This window comes from Carassius gibelio, chromosome A10 (genome assembly GCF_023724105.1).
Source record: "Carassius gibelio isolate Cgi1373 ecotype wild population from Czech Republic chromosome A10, carGib1.2-hapl.c, whole genome shotgun sequence".
In the NCBI taxonomy this organism is placed as follows: Eukaryota; Metazoa; Chordata; class Actinopteri; order Cypriniformes; family Cyprinidae; genus Carassius; species Carassius gibelio.
Genome location: NC_068380.1, coordinates 17,318,414 through 17,333,364, shown reverse-complemented (window position 1 = coordinate 17,333,364; position 14,951 = coordinate 17,318,414). Strand labels below are relative to the sequence as shown.

General features: G+C 36.8%; 1 protein-coding gene across 3 annotated transcripts in view; it reads right to left on the bottom strand.

Moving 5' to 3' along the window:
- The window catches only part of LOC128021420 (rab GTPase-activating protein 1), a 56,924-nt gene extending 42,239 nt beyond the window's left edge, over positions 1-14,685 (bottom strand). Inside the window, exons 1-4 of one of the 3 annotated variants that reach the window (XM_052608555.1) lie at positions 14,548-14,685; positions 4,707-4,912; positions 3,514-3,543; positions 1,677-1,905 (exon numbers count right to left, since the gene is read on the bottom strand). In XM_052608555.1, the coding sequence (XP_052464515.1) occupies positions 1,677-1,905; positions 3,514-3,543; positions 4,707-4,856 (409 nt within the window). In that variant the 5' untranslated portion in view covers positions 4,857-4,912; positions 14,548-14,685. The remainder of the gene's footprint in view (positions 1-1,676; positions 1,906-3,513; positions 3,544-4,706; positions 4,913-14,547) is intronic. The other 2 variants (XM_052608556.1, XM_052608557.1) reach the window with 2 other exon arrangements.
- Positions 14,686-14,951: the final 266 nt, after the last annotated feature.

The window sequence follows — 14,951 nt, the reverse complement described above, 5'->3', positions numbered from 1 at the left end:
AAAACAAGAACAAAATAATTAAAACAATGATAAAATAATTTAAAAACAATACAAAAATAATTAAGAAATAAAAATGTAAATAGATAAATTAATAATAATAAAATTTGCTGTGGTGTGAAAAAGGCTTTGTTATCTATCAATCTATCTATCTATCTATCTATATATATATAAAAAATTTAATATTTTCTCAAAGATTTCTCAAAGAGGTGATCAGTCTGTGGCACTCCTGAGGTGTTATTGAAGCCCAGGATGCTCTGATAGCAGCCTTCAGCTCCTCTGTATTGTTTGTCAGATGTTACTTATCTTCCTCTTCACAATGTGCCATAGATTCTCTGTGAGGTCCAGGTCCAGTAATATCACTTGAAAATCCCGCTTCAAAATGAAATTAGTATCTCCATAAAGCTTGTCAACAGATGGAAGCATAAAGTGCTCCAAAATTTCCTGGTAGATGGCTGCATTGACTTTGAACTTGATAAAACACAATCGAACAACACCAGCAGACGTCACGGCACTCAAATCATCACTGACTTCAGAAACTTCACTCTGGACTTTGGATTCTGTGCCTCTTCAGTCTTCCTCCAGACTCTAGACCTTGATTGCCAAATTAAATGCTAAATTTACTTTCATCTAAAAAGAGGACTGTAGATCACTGAGCAACAGTCCAGTTCTTTTTCTCCTTACAGGTGAAATGCTTCTGATAAATTTTTCTGGTTCAGGAGTGGCTTGGTTCTATGAATGTGACTGCTGTAGCCCTTTTCTTGAAGACGTCTGAGTGTGGTGACTCATGATGCACTGACTCCAGCTTCAGTCCACTCCTCGTGAAGCTCTCCCAAGTTCTTGAATCGGCTTTTCCTGACAATCTTCCCAAGGCTGTGGTCATCCCTGTTGCTTGTGTACCTTTTCCTACCACACTTTTTCCTCCTAGTCAACTTTCTATAAATATATTTTGATACAGCACTCTGTGAACAGCCAGCCCTTTCAACAATGACCTTCTGTGCCTTACTCTCCTTGTGGAGGATGTTGATAATCATCTTCTGGACAACAGTCAAGTCAGTAGTCTTTCCCATAATTGTGGTTGCATATTCTAAACTAGCCCAGGAGGTACCTGGTATTTATACTCAAAATTAATCAAACTAATCAATCTCAAAATGGAATATTCAAATTTTTTGAGATACTGAATTTTTAATTTCCCTAAGCTGTAAGTCATAACCATCAGAATTAAAACAAAAAAACTCTAGCAATATTTCAGTTTGTGTTCAATGAATGTGTGTGTGTGCTCTTGTTTTTGTGACATATCAGGACACAACTCTGTATAATGACATGGGTATGACACTGGTATTACAAGGAGAGGGTGACTTATGAGGACATAACCCATGTCCCCATTTTTCAAAACGCTTATAAATCATACAGAATGAGTTTTTTTGAGTTTCCTGTGAGGGTTAGGGTTAGGTGTAGGGTTGGTGAAGGGCGATAGAATATACAGTTTGTACAGTATAAAAACCATTACATCTATGGGATGTCCCCACTTTCACAAAAACAAACGTGTGTGTATGTGTTTGTGTATTTATATATAAAATTAATAAACAGTGATTTTTTTTTACCCATGTGTACCCCTATAGGAATATATATAGGAAATCGTGATCTTTTATGTTTATTATTATTTTATTTGTATTTACCCCTGTAAGATCTCTCGTTGAGTTCACTTTCCTGAGCTCCCTGGATGGGCAACACTATCTCAAGTTTAGGGGGTACTGGGCCAGACCGTGGTGGCACAGCTGTGGTGGGATAGCCATGCTCAACCCCTCCCAGATGGTCCGGTCCGGCTACTAATTCAGTTACTGAAGGGTCCATCAGCACATCTTCCAGCTCCTGCTGTAACTGCTGCTCACTGCCGTTCCCCACGATCTGCACACACACACACACACACACACACACATCAGCGCGTTCAAATTCAAATTTTAAGTGCACGAGGCAGCCTCATCAGTCATTTTAATGTGTTTGTTAGCTGATGCAGTTGAACCCAGTATGTGGTGCTGCTTTTTTCATTCAAAATACTGCAGAGAAGGAGAACATCAATGTTGAGAAGATTTAGATTACATCAAAACTGAAACCAAGCCATTCACACAGAATGAATACTTTGCACATTTTACACAAGGGATATCTATCACTGCTGCAGTCACGTCCCGCACAAGAGAGCTGCATGTTTAGAAAGCCCTCTAAAATTAATGCAAGTTCAACTAAAAACAAAAAAATGTATCGAGACATTATGGCAGGGTTTGTTTTTTTACCCATCCCATTGCATGTTTTTAAATGAAAAACTACTCTTTGTGATTGGCTTTCAGCCCTTTGTATTAAACTATGCATCCATACATGATGATGTTTTGTTTATAATTGTTTAAGCAACTCAATTAATTACATTACATTTTGTTTACAAACATATGCACTTTTTTCACAGTCTTATTTTATTGCTATGAATAAATGTGCATTAGTAAGATTTTGCACAATGCACCATCTTGTGGCCAAAAGACTTTACAAAAAAACAAAAAAAAACATAATTATTAAAATTAACAATTTATTACACCCTCTGGCATGATTGAAGGGATTTACACTGCAAAGGTGCCACAGAGGCAGTTTTGAGGTGACATTTAGGAGTCATTTCACAGACTGATTATGTTGCTTAGTGGAGGCATAAATAAATCTACACAGCATTTGCATGGGCTGATGTGGGTCAGGCATAATTTTTTCTGGCTTTAATGCGGTTTTGCGTCTTTACATAGAATTTTGTGCAGGCACAATGCAGTCTTAACTCAGATGTGTAAAGACATCTTATAATGCATTTTTGAAGGTAAATTACTTGGCCATGAACTATTTGACACACCATGCTGAGGTTGGGCACGTTCCACAGTTTGGCCAGTTTTCATGGTGTGTTCTGCACCACTGACACTAGTCACACCTCTTCTGGGACTTTTTACCTGATTGAGCACGTTGGAAAGGACAAATGGAAGTGACAAAAGCAAGCAAACGACACACACAGATGGCTATCCCTTATTTAAATCCTACTTGAGCATTCAATATGATCAGTGTGTTTCAGTTTTGATTCGACTCCACATCAGGAAGTTTGTAAATCAGCAGATCTAAATTTCATTGGCTGAAGAGACAGAATGTGTGATCTGTGTTGAATACAGCCATGAAGAAGAGAAAGATGATCTCTGAACACATAGGAGCTGCATAGAGGTACTAGCATTTACTGTACACTGTTGTGACTGGACAAAGATGCCTAGAATGAGGGAAACAGTGGAAGCACCAGACACAAAACAGCAGCCTAGAATCATTCTACTAAGCAGTGCACAATCACATTGTCATACTCCCGCTTACATCCCACACTCAGCTGCTGTACATGCTGATGAAGCTGCCAATCAAACTGATCAGCCAATCAGACACAAGGCACAGAGACACAGTATGAGCACAAAGCCACAGAGGAAGAGAGAGACGGATAGATAGATAAAGACTGACCTTAAAGCTGACCCCTTCCTCAGAAATCACCTGTGTAACAAACAGAAGGTTTAAGAGACGTCCACAGAGCTGAGAGAATGGTAACGAATGGGTTAACTGAGAGAGAGCGTTCTCTACATCATGGCCAATGGACTACCAGAGATTGACAACCAGCAGAAACATCTTCATTTTTAACTGCCACAGGAAATCATGAATTGTTCTGCATAATGTGATGATGCCATGTAGTGGAAACAGCAAGTGTAAAACCCCAACTATTACCCAGTTATTACAAACCCACTATTCTTTCAACGGAAGAACACAAAAAATATATTTTGAAGAATGTGCACGCTGCCCTTTTTCATACATTTTGAGTGACTTTATTTCTTGGTAAATACTTGGTAGTTTCTTTTTTCGCAGTAGAAATATGAGAGTGGGTGAATGGTGAAATGTTCATTCAGGTTGACCTATTCATTTAATACAGAATGTGACAAATAAAGACGAGCATCATGGAAAAAAAGAAAGAAAAAAAAAACTCCAAAGTTGGCTGGTCCACAGCCATGATCAAATGCAAATATGAAGGAACAGACTTCACAAGCCAATAAAAAGAACAAATCCACCAAATCAGAACGCAAGAGTGACGGTGAAATGAACATTCAAGAATCAAGACCACAAGATCTGAAAACAGGGAAGACTCTAGCGGCGTGGTTGAAACCTCCAGAATGAAAGAGACCTGTACAGATGCAACATCTTATTTTGGCCCACCATAATACTGTGAAGAAGAAGTGTGATCATTTGAACATAAAGCTAAAGGGCATTTGCAGAAAGTGGTACATGGACAAAAAACACACTGTGGTGCCGAAAAAGCAAATTAGAAGTGTGAAAAAAAAAAATCAAAGGTGATGGACCGAAATCTCAGCAGCATTCATATTGTGTGGAATCAAATGAGAAACGGACAAGTCAGGCTAAGCACATGGAATGAGTGTGCAGTCCGCCTGTCCTCAAGACATCGACTGTCTTCTTAGCACCTTTTAACAAAGTTAAAGATAGGTTGTGCAAACTGTACTTGCTAATTAAATTGATGTGGTGATTTATCAATCAGGGGAATGTTTGTTTTTCAAAATTCCAAGTAAACAGTAGTGCCCTTAATTGAACAATCACCCATCTATAGTTCACAGATTACAGTTTCTCCCTATCTGTTTTCTATCTACTCTTACCTTCAGTCCTGTCTTTTCATCATCGCTACCATTATTAGTGGAGGGGGTCTCGTCCCCCAGGCGGGACACCAGGACAAAGTCCTCACTGTTGAGGGTGGACACAGAGTCGGAGGACACGCTAATTTTCCCCACCGAGGCCTTGTCATCCATGACTGCTAAATCAAGCCGGGCGCACTCATGAATGGCGGTTTAATGAGCAAAATTACCTGGAAAAAACAAAGAGATGAAAAAGCAATGAGGAAAGGAAAAAAGAAAACATGAGAGGAGCTTGCACGCCTATGATTGTTTTGAACGCATCCTTTGTGAACTGCAAATATAGTTTGTGGTTCTTTACACTGCAAGTTTCAACTGTTCTACAAGTGGCATCATTTACATGCAGAGCTAATTACGGGAACGTGGTGTCTGCAGAGCGAACTTTGACAGCAGTGCAGGCTAAAGAAGCAGAGAAGTGAGAGGAGTACACTGTAAAAATGATAAAGAAATGGCAGGGAAAGATACTCATATTATAGAGACACATCAAGGGCTCAAAATGAACAGGGCACCAAACCAAATGGCAAGAAAATAAAATCAGAGATACCTGTTAACTTTATTAGAAACTACAGTGTGTAGTATGTGAAAGCCCAATTTGAAGGTGATATGTATAATTTAAATAAAATATTTTTTTTTTTTTAAAGACATCCAAACTGTTCATTTTCATTATTTCCCCAGTTATAATTAAAACTATATCCCTTACGCATAATTAAAACTATGCGTAATTTTCTTTAATACAGTATTATTACAATATGATATAATACAATTTTTGCAACAAATACTTGCATATATACTTTTATATATATATATATATATATATATATATATATATATAGAGAGAGAGAGAGAGAGAGAGAGAGAGAGAGAGAGAGAGAGAGACAAGTGCAGTTTTCTATGTTGTGTTGTGTTCATTTAGAATTATTTATATAATATTTCAGTATTTATTAGGGCTCGGCTGATCAATTAATCGAAATTTCAATTTGGCTTGATGTGATTATTAAATCACATAGGCTGTGATTTCGAATGAAATAAATGTATGCACAGCGTCAGTAAATGCTGCTCATCTCTGCAAGCGCTGTGAGGTTGAGCTGCTTATAACGTGTATAATCTGATTTATAAACATTCCAAACATCCTCTTCAACTTCATGAGAAGCATTTATAAACATGTTGTTGAGAACAACAATTTTCTGATCTGATGTAGCTCCGGTTTACAGAATGAGGCACAACATATATTCTATACTGCAATTAAGGCTACCCATTAGCATTGCATTATAAAGTTATTTTATTGTTATGAACAATCCCAGAGAAAGCGTGAACACAGATAAACCATTTTTCAAATATATTTCTATTCTTCCTCAGGAGAAAGCGATTTGTGCTAGGGCAATCATGCTAACCTGCACCCTATCCACAGCTCTTCTGTTGCACATCTTTCTTTTTCTGTCAGTCAGCTGCCAACAAAGCTGACTTTACTCCAGCCTTTGCTACTCGGCCAGCTCCAAGTCCTTTAGGCTTGACTGAGTCCTGGATTAAACCTGAAGACACAGCTACCCTTGCCACTCTTTTCAACAACTTCTCCTTCACCCACATCCCCATCAGGATGGTAGAGGCTCATTTCCGAAAGCTAGAAACACCTCACATCCTCTTACAGCTTTAACAATACAACCCTCTACGCACACTATAATTGGCATTAAATATTTTAGCTTCCTCACCCGACTAATATACTGTACTATTTTACACACACAGAATGTATTTTACTCCAAATCTGCTTATCTTTGTCTCTTTACCCTGTCGGTGGAAAGACCTAACTCCCTCCAGACAGACAAATCCCTGACAATCTTCCAGAAACAACTGAAAACTCATCTCTGCTGTGAGCATCTAACTGTATCTCCTAAAAATAAAAAAATAAAAAATTAATGCATTCTTGTAAAGAAGTAGTGTCTATTTAGAGTATATTTTTAAGAACGATTATACAATTCAATAATGAACACTTCAACTTTTAACTTGTAATGCTTTATAACAGGGTTTAAAGAAACAAAACATCTTCATTGTGAACAGAAAACCTTTACTACTGCTCACTGATAAATCTAAGTAGGTTTACTACTTCTATTATGTGGAAAAGAGCAGCTTGGACATTCTGCTAAATAACTTCTTCTGTGATGAATAAATGATGATATATTGTTATTTTGGGATGAACTATCCCTTTACACAAATGGTAGCAGGAGAGACGTGTGTCGCGTCACAGGTCAGTGGGTTCAGGCTGCAGGGATACAGTGAAAGAGGACGTTGAATGGCAGGTCGTTCCTTTGTGAATGAGCTTTGGTTCCCTGACTGGGAATATTGTGCTCTGTCCTAATGGAGACCAGGAGCAGTGCTACACCCCGGGGAGCAATGACCAGAAACAGAGCAGAGTGTATTGTGCTACTGGACTGGTTAAAACGACTGACTTCATATCCTTGTTCGCTGATATCCACATGGATTCACATGGAATAAACACACAGACCGCTCCCTCACTAAAGCTCTGTTCCTATGCTGTTATAATGGAGGCCTTGTCTGCCTTTTTCTTCTCTCTTTCTCTGCCTCAAGATGCAACAGCCAAATGAGGAGTGAAACACAAGATGATGCTTTAGACTCTCTAGGGGCAAAACAAAAAGGAAAAAGATAACAGGAGGAGAAAGGAGAGAGAGACGGACAGGTAGACTGAGAGAGAGAGAGAGAGAGAGAGATTCACTCAACTCATAATTTTAGATTTAAGACAAATTAAAAATGAAAAGTTGTCACTTTATTATTTCTTGGACAGAATCCTGCAAAAAAAATTGTGAAACAGAAATTTGTCAAATAACGAAACTAAATTGGAATTTTAAAACGAACCCCAAATCTAATTAAATGAATAATACATAAAAAGTCTTCATAATCAATGACTTTGCTTGTGGTTTTTCCATTCAAAACTAAAGGCAGCCACTGCATTAGAATCACAATCCGAACGAAGATGCTGAACACATGCAGCATGAGCAAGAGATTGTCATTTGAACTTTTAGATCAAAAACAGAATGCTCTGACTTCAGTTCTGTGAAACTATTCTACATAAAGTCAGCAGAAGCAGTGAATGAGCTGCAGATTCACTCTCTGACAGCAGGTGGCGCTTACAGAACAGCAGATACAGCGTTTCCTCGGTTACCGCTGTAAACAAAGCAGCACATCGCTTATAAACACAACTTTAATATGAATATACAGAGATAAGATGAAATCATCTAAACTTTTATAAAGACTGTCAGTTCCCCTCAGAGATACATTCATATAAACTCCCATCCCCAAATTTATCGCAATTTGTTAAACATCTCAAACGATTTAAACCGATTTAAACCATCTCGCGGTGATTAAGGCACTGAGAGAAAGACAGGCAGAGTGAGACAGAAAGAGACAGGAAGACTAAAGCAGAGAGAGACACAGGTGAGACTCCCTGAAAGCATTCAGCTGAATGAAAACACGCCAGCTGTTTGATTTCTCAACCCTTACTAGTGGACCACAAACAAACCAGGAAACATTTCATCAAGACAGAGTGACCAAACGGACATTTAATGGTGCCACGGCACAAAGTGTAAAAATAAATCAATCCTGTTGTAATCAATGACGCCGTCTACAGTTCCAGTACACACCAGTTCTCCACTTGGTGTCAGATTTCAGGACACCGTTTTTTTTTTCTACTCCCAATTGTTTCTTGTCCTGTACTTGAATACTGTACTGAGGATAAGACTGAATTAAAGGCAAAAGAGACTATACAAGGAAACAGCTTCTAAAGCATATTTAGTGAGCAGTGAGCGTTACTGACTTCACCAAGAACATTTTCAGCGGCACCTGCAGATAAATGACGGATAGCATGCCTACATAAAGCTTTACTAATCAGCAGGAAGCCTCTTTATGCCACTGAATAAATACAAATACAATATTTCACAGTTCTAACATTTTTTTCTCAGAATTGCATGTTTATGTCTCGCAAAGTCTGACTTTGTTTCTAGCAATTTAGAGAAAAAAGTCAGAATTGTGGGATATGAACTGAGAATTTTGACAGTTTCTTACCAGTTTACAGCTCAGTTCCGTTTACATTTCAGTTTACATTTACATTTCAGAATTTATATTTCTTAGAGTTTGCATCACGTAATTTTTTTCAGCATGGAAAACAAAACAAATGTATTTTTTTATCTCTTGCAAAAAAAAAAAGTCAGAATTGCAAGATACAAAGTCAGAATTCAGACTTTCTTACAATTTTGAGTTTCTCGCAACTGTTTTTTTTTTTTTTTTTTTTTTTACACAGAATAAAAATTTAAAACAGTAATTACCATCCTGTGGTGAAAACAAGCTTTCATAAAACATTGAATAAGCTGAAAAAGAAAAACCGGACCATCAAGGCGGGTTTGTAGTGAGTAGTTCAAATGTCAGGATGAAGCATGTGGTCTCTGTCAGTGATATGGAGTCAGAGCGGTGTCACATGGGCCAGCTGTCTCACATACCCTGGAGATGAGACACATCTGTCACTGTGCTGTTAAACACATGGTCATCCACTGGGCCTTTCTGTCTGTCCTCTGCTCACACATCACTTGATCCCATCTGATTTGGGAAATGGTTCTACATAGCGTTGAATATGTGCATATGAAAGCAGTGGTGCTGCAAGGCAGTTATTTTTCTCAGATGAAGACACAGACCCTTGAGTGATTCAACATCGCTGCCTTGGCAACATAACATCCACTGAGGAACATGTTTATTGTCGAGGAACACAAACGCATTGGGAATTATAATGTATTTATAATGCTTTGAGTCTACTGTTAGGCAAATTAAAGACTTTATATAAAGCTGTTTATATAAGTCACAAAAGCTTATCATTTTCACATATTTTTAAGCCTTGCCAATTTTAACATTCAAGAGATTTTAAAGCATTCAAGCATGAGCGAGTACTTGTGTGCAGTGTTCAGTGCGCACACATAGCGCACACTGAGCTTTCCTTCGCATCCTCCTGCACCTGAGCGAACAACTACACCTCGCCAGTTTAAACATGCAAGCAAAAAAGGAAGCGAAAGAACCCAATTCAGCAGCGATGCATTATGTTCTGTGCGTAGAGAACCGCGTCTCACAGCCCTAGAACACCAAATTGAGTTTAGCCTCTTCTTCTGTATAAAAGGACAAATACATACAAAATAATGTCAAAATTATGAGTATCCTCAAAAATCTGTTGGTTAAGCTTTAAGTGAGTATAAATAGTTGAGAAAGAAATTGGATGTGTGTCATATTGGATGCATTGTGTGTTAAAGTGTCTGTGCCTACTTTACTAGTTGCTGTCAGTGTCATTAATGTTAATCCTAGAAAATAAAAGAGAGAAAATCATCCTAGAAAATAAAAGAGAGAAAATCATCCTACTCATGACTCAATTACTTTGTAGTTTAACAAGAACTAATCTATTTTTAATTCATTCAGTGAAGACTATGCAATGACTTTTACATTTGATGTTACATTTCGATTTCTGTACCTAAATACCTACACAATTTCAAACTGTGCCCATGGAGCGCCCAGTTTGGGCAGGATTCACTCTCCTAGTCGTCATCACTGTACATGTGATGCTCTTCTCTATTAATGTGTATTCTGCTCATGCGCACCAGAAAAGGGAAAACACGCAGACAGGAAATTTCTATGCAGTATACTTGTTCCTGTTAGCAATAGCACTGCTGTGCTGTAACATGGCAAAGCCGGGAAAATGAAGCTACCATCTTGTTCACCACTAGCTGCTCACATGCTCTGATAATAATAGCTTTGTAGGACTATACATAATTTGGATTAAAATATATATATATATATATATATATATATATATATATATATATATATATATATATATATATATATATATATATATATATATATATATATATATATATAATTATGTTGCATAGAACTGAATAAAAAATTATATACTGATATTTAATATTAATATATTTTCTGTTCAATTTTATTGTGTTACTTCCAGTAAAATTGTGGTTATTTTATTGACTTGGGTTTTTTTTATTTTTTTTATTCACTATCATTACAAAATTACTTAAAATGATTTAATATTTTTTTTTTTATAATTATTACAAAGCATTTTCGATTTCAGTTTTCAGCCAAGTGCATCCAGAATTTTCGGTTTCATCCAATAATTTTCCATTTCAGTGCATCTCTTACATACACACACACACATCAAAAGTCCAAAATATTACATTAACATTTTAAATAACAGTTTTCTATTTAAATTTTTTTTTTTCACATGTAATTTATTTCCTGTGATGAAAAAGCAGGATTTTCAGCTGTGATGCATTTTTAGGACTCTTTCATTAACATTCATTTGAGATATAATTTTTTTGCATTATAAATGATTTTATCATCACTTTTGGTCAACTTAATAAATCCTTGCTGAATAAAAATATTTCTTTCTTTTTTTTTTTTTTTTTTACTTTAAATAACACATCACAGTTTTCACATTAATATTAAAGCAGCAAAAACATTAATTAATGATAGGAAAATCTGAAGGAGTAAAAATTACTATAAAATTATTATTGTTATTATATTGTATAAAACGTATTTTAAACTAGAGCTGAAACAACTAATCGATTTAATCGATTAAAATCGATTATTAAAATAGTTGTCAATTAATTTAGTCATCGATTAGTTGCTAAACAACTTTTATTTGCCGTAAGCAGCTCATTTTATGCATATTTTAAATCTGCGGTGACCAAAGTGTGGCAGTAATGAGCCACCGCAGGTTTTATTTAGCCAGTACAGCAGGAGAAGTAGCCAATATGTGGCCTCGTTTTATGTCACGTGCTTCCCGAACTGCGTTTGCAGCAGGCGGCAAGGAAGTCGACCGGAAGTTGAAGTCGGCCGGGTGCCGCCATCTTTTAGCAGAACTTCACTTGCGTTAGCATTCCCATTGACTCCCATTCATTTTGGCGTCACTTTGACAGCGAATAACTTTACATCTGAGGCATTTAAAAACTCCAGTTGTCCATTATTTATTTCTAAAGATACACGACAATGTATAAAGGGCTCCATTACCTTCTATGTTACATTATGGCCCCGTATAAACAGTTTTTGTAAAAAATAGGCTAACGATTGCGTCATAACCACTCGGCTCTCTGTCGCATTACCGTACAGACAGGAGGAGAAGCTCGCAGGCAATTAACTTAATATGGCGTACTGGCGTTACAGTTTAAAATACTATACAAAATAATTAATCAGAATACTTATTCCTGCTCACTCACGACAAAGAACTCCCCGCTCAAGCTCGCCGTCTCTGCAAGATTAACGATGGCAGTTTGCACGCACAGCTACTAGAAGATTTACATCTGTCAGACAGGTTGCTGACATCATCAAGCTTCGTTTGAGTCTGCGCGTCAGAAACGGAAGTGCTAAAAAACACTAAAAATGGGCTTCAATTGTCTCAATTGAGTTCAAATGGGGTCGCTGTGTCCATTTCTTTTACTGTCTATGATCTGCAGCATTCAGCGAGATGATGGAGACAGACGGCAGTGGAGTAAGCTTGAGAAAGAAAAAGAAAGAAAAAGAAAAAAGCGGAAGATAAAACTAATCGAACGAAGTCATCCAAAGTTTGGGAGTACTTTACTTTGAGCCTTCAAAAAAGAAGAGTAACCTGTAAACTCTGCACTACTGAACTGTTTAAGACTTTTATTTGTGCAGATTCTCCAGTACAATGTTGTTTGCAAATGTTTAGTCGCAAAAGCTAATAACCTTGCTTTTTAACGGTTAACATTTAAAGCTTTACAAACATGTTCTGTGATCAGTTTGTCGTTTACCAGTTCATAATTCAGTCTTGCAGCCTAATTATGACTGAATGAGAGAGGTAAACGTGTAAAAAAAAAAAAAAAAAATTCTGGACAACCTTCTGATGGATTTTACTTTAAAATGTGAGTTCCATTCAGGTTTCATGCTACTTTAATGAAGTATTGTTTACAATTCCACAGCATAAGCTATAAAGCTGGTTCCCAGGTATAAGTTGTGTGTTTACAGGAAAAAAATTATAAAATGCACTGTACTGCAAATTTATTTTGTTTTATTTTTATTCTTCGTGAAAATATTTTCTGAAATATTCCTTAATAAGCTTTGTTCGGGATGTTAAACTACTTTAGGAGCTCTAAGGACTGCTATGGTGAAAACATTATTATATGAAAATTATTATATGAAATCTCCTTGTGAAATTTGCTAGAGTATGAGTCAGTGTTTTGATTGCAGAAGAGTTCGACAAAGGATTACTAACACATAATAAAACAAAACTCCAGGTATATTTTATGACAATGCAAAATGGTTAAAATCTCTAAAAAGTCTATGTTGAATGATAAAGACCCTTTGTTAATAATTTAATTGGAAAAAATGCGCAAAACTAAAATATAAGTACATAAAGATGAATCGATTAATTGTAAAAATAATCGACAGATTAATCGATTATCAATATAATCGTTAGTTGCAGCCCTATTTTAAACTGTAGTAATATTTCACAATATTACTGTTTTTATATATTTTTTAATCAAATATGTCTTGTTTTTTTTCTTCTTTCTTTAATGTACAAATTTTTTTAAATGTGTGTACATACACACGCACACTGAAACATTAGTATGCATTTATGAGAGCTGACCTCACTGCTGTCAGTAAGTAACAATATATCCACCTCTGGGGTGAAGGCATAAGGTTGTGCTACAATTAGTGATCTTAGTGTTTTGTTTTTAAGCAACACAGTGAATTTGAGCAATGAATTAATCAATGAATCGTTCTCACTACACTGAGAGTGAAAATGTCACCATGCAGATTTCACTAATGTTCAAGTTGTGCTGAACACCTGAAAGCTGTTTGGTTTGACAGTGTCTCCTTTGAGCGGAGCTTCATAACTCACTACACTACAGACAACAGAAAACCCCCCAAATGTGACCCCCAAATGTGACTACAACTTTAAAGAATGACTATGAGCCAATAACATTCAACCACAGGTTATGACTGAGCATTTTTAGTGGCTGACTTACTAAATGAACACTCCCCCTTCACTAAACAGCTCATTTTGAGTCTGAACAAGCACTTCTTAAGACTCTTAGTCGTTCCAGGTAGTTGGAAAAACAACAGCATACTTTGTTATCATAATAAGGGAAAATTATAACACTTGTTTCGATCATGAACGAATGAATCACTTGAATGCATGATTCAATGACTTGCTTATTACACAGAGAAAGACGGTCACGTGACGCCACCTACTGGCGTAACAACAAACTGCAGAAAGACTGACTGAATAAACAGTCGTTTAGTTGTTTTAGGCGGATTTAAATGATTCGAGTGAGAATTACTAGCTACTACAATCAAACACATGATCATCAAAACATATCCAACAAGATTCAGAGCCATCACACATGCGATAAAACTTAGTAACGCAGCTATGATGAATTTCTAATGAGAGGCGAACAAATCCTCTAAATTACATCTCATATATATAACTTAGACAGTAACACACAAACAACGTCCGTTATTTTTTTTCTGTGTTATCTTTGTTTAAAACCTAATCTGTCACAAGGATTGGCGGGTATCTGTACAGGTTTTGTGTCATGCAGTGAAGCAGAGCTCAGCAGACGGCCTTTAACTGGCTAACACACTGACTGTAGCATGCTAGCCACAAATCCAAATATGCATACATTTTGTTGCATCTTCCCATAAAACGACACATTTGCTGAATAACGAAACGGATGTGTAGAATAAATAAAAACACGGAGGTGTGCATCGTTGCCACTCATCCTACCTGTGTCCACAAAGCTTTTTATTCCAGAGAGGCTTGACATTACAGCACTGAACATTAGCCAGCAACAGCGCTGCTGTAAACACAAACCAAACCCCGCCCGCACTGCGCATGCGCCGCCGCGCTCTTCGGAAATCTTCGGCACGGACTCGAATATTAGCGTACTGCTTCCTGCGCAGTGTGTACTACATTCTACATACTGATGTAGCATGCTGACAAGCTTGTGAAAGAGAAACACTTCGAACAGTAATATGCTATAAGCATACTGTTGTCGTTAAATCATTATGTTGCATGATTACCCGAGAAGAGTGTTTGTCTGTTTATCGTTTCCAAAATAAACACAATTTCATATTTTTAAGGCAGCGACTATTTATAGCAATGGATTCTGTTTGCAATAAGTGAAAATA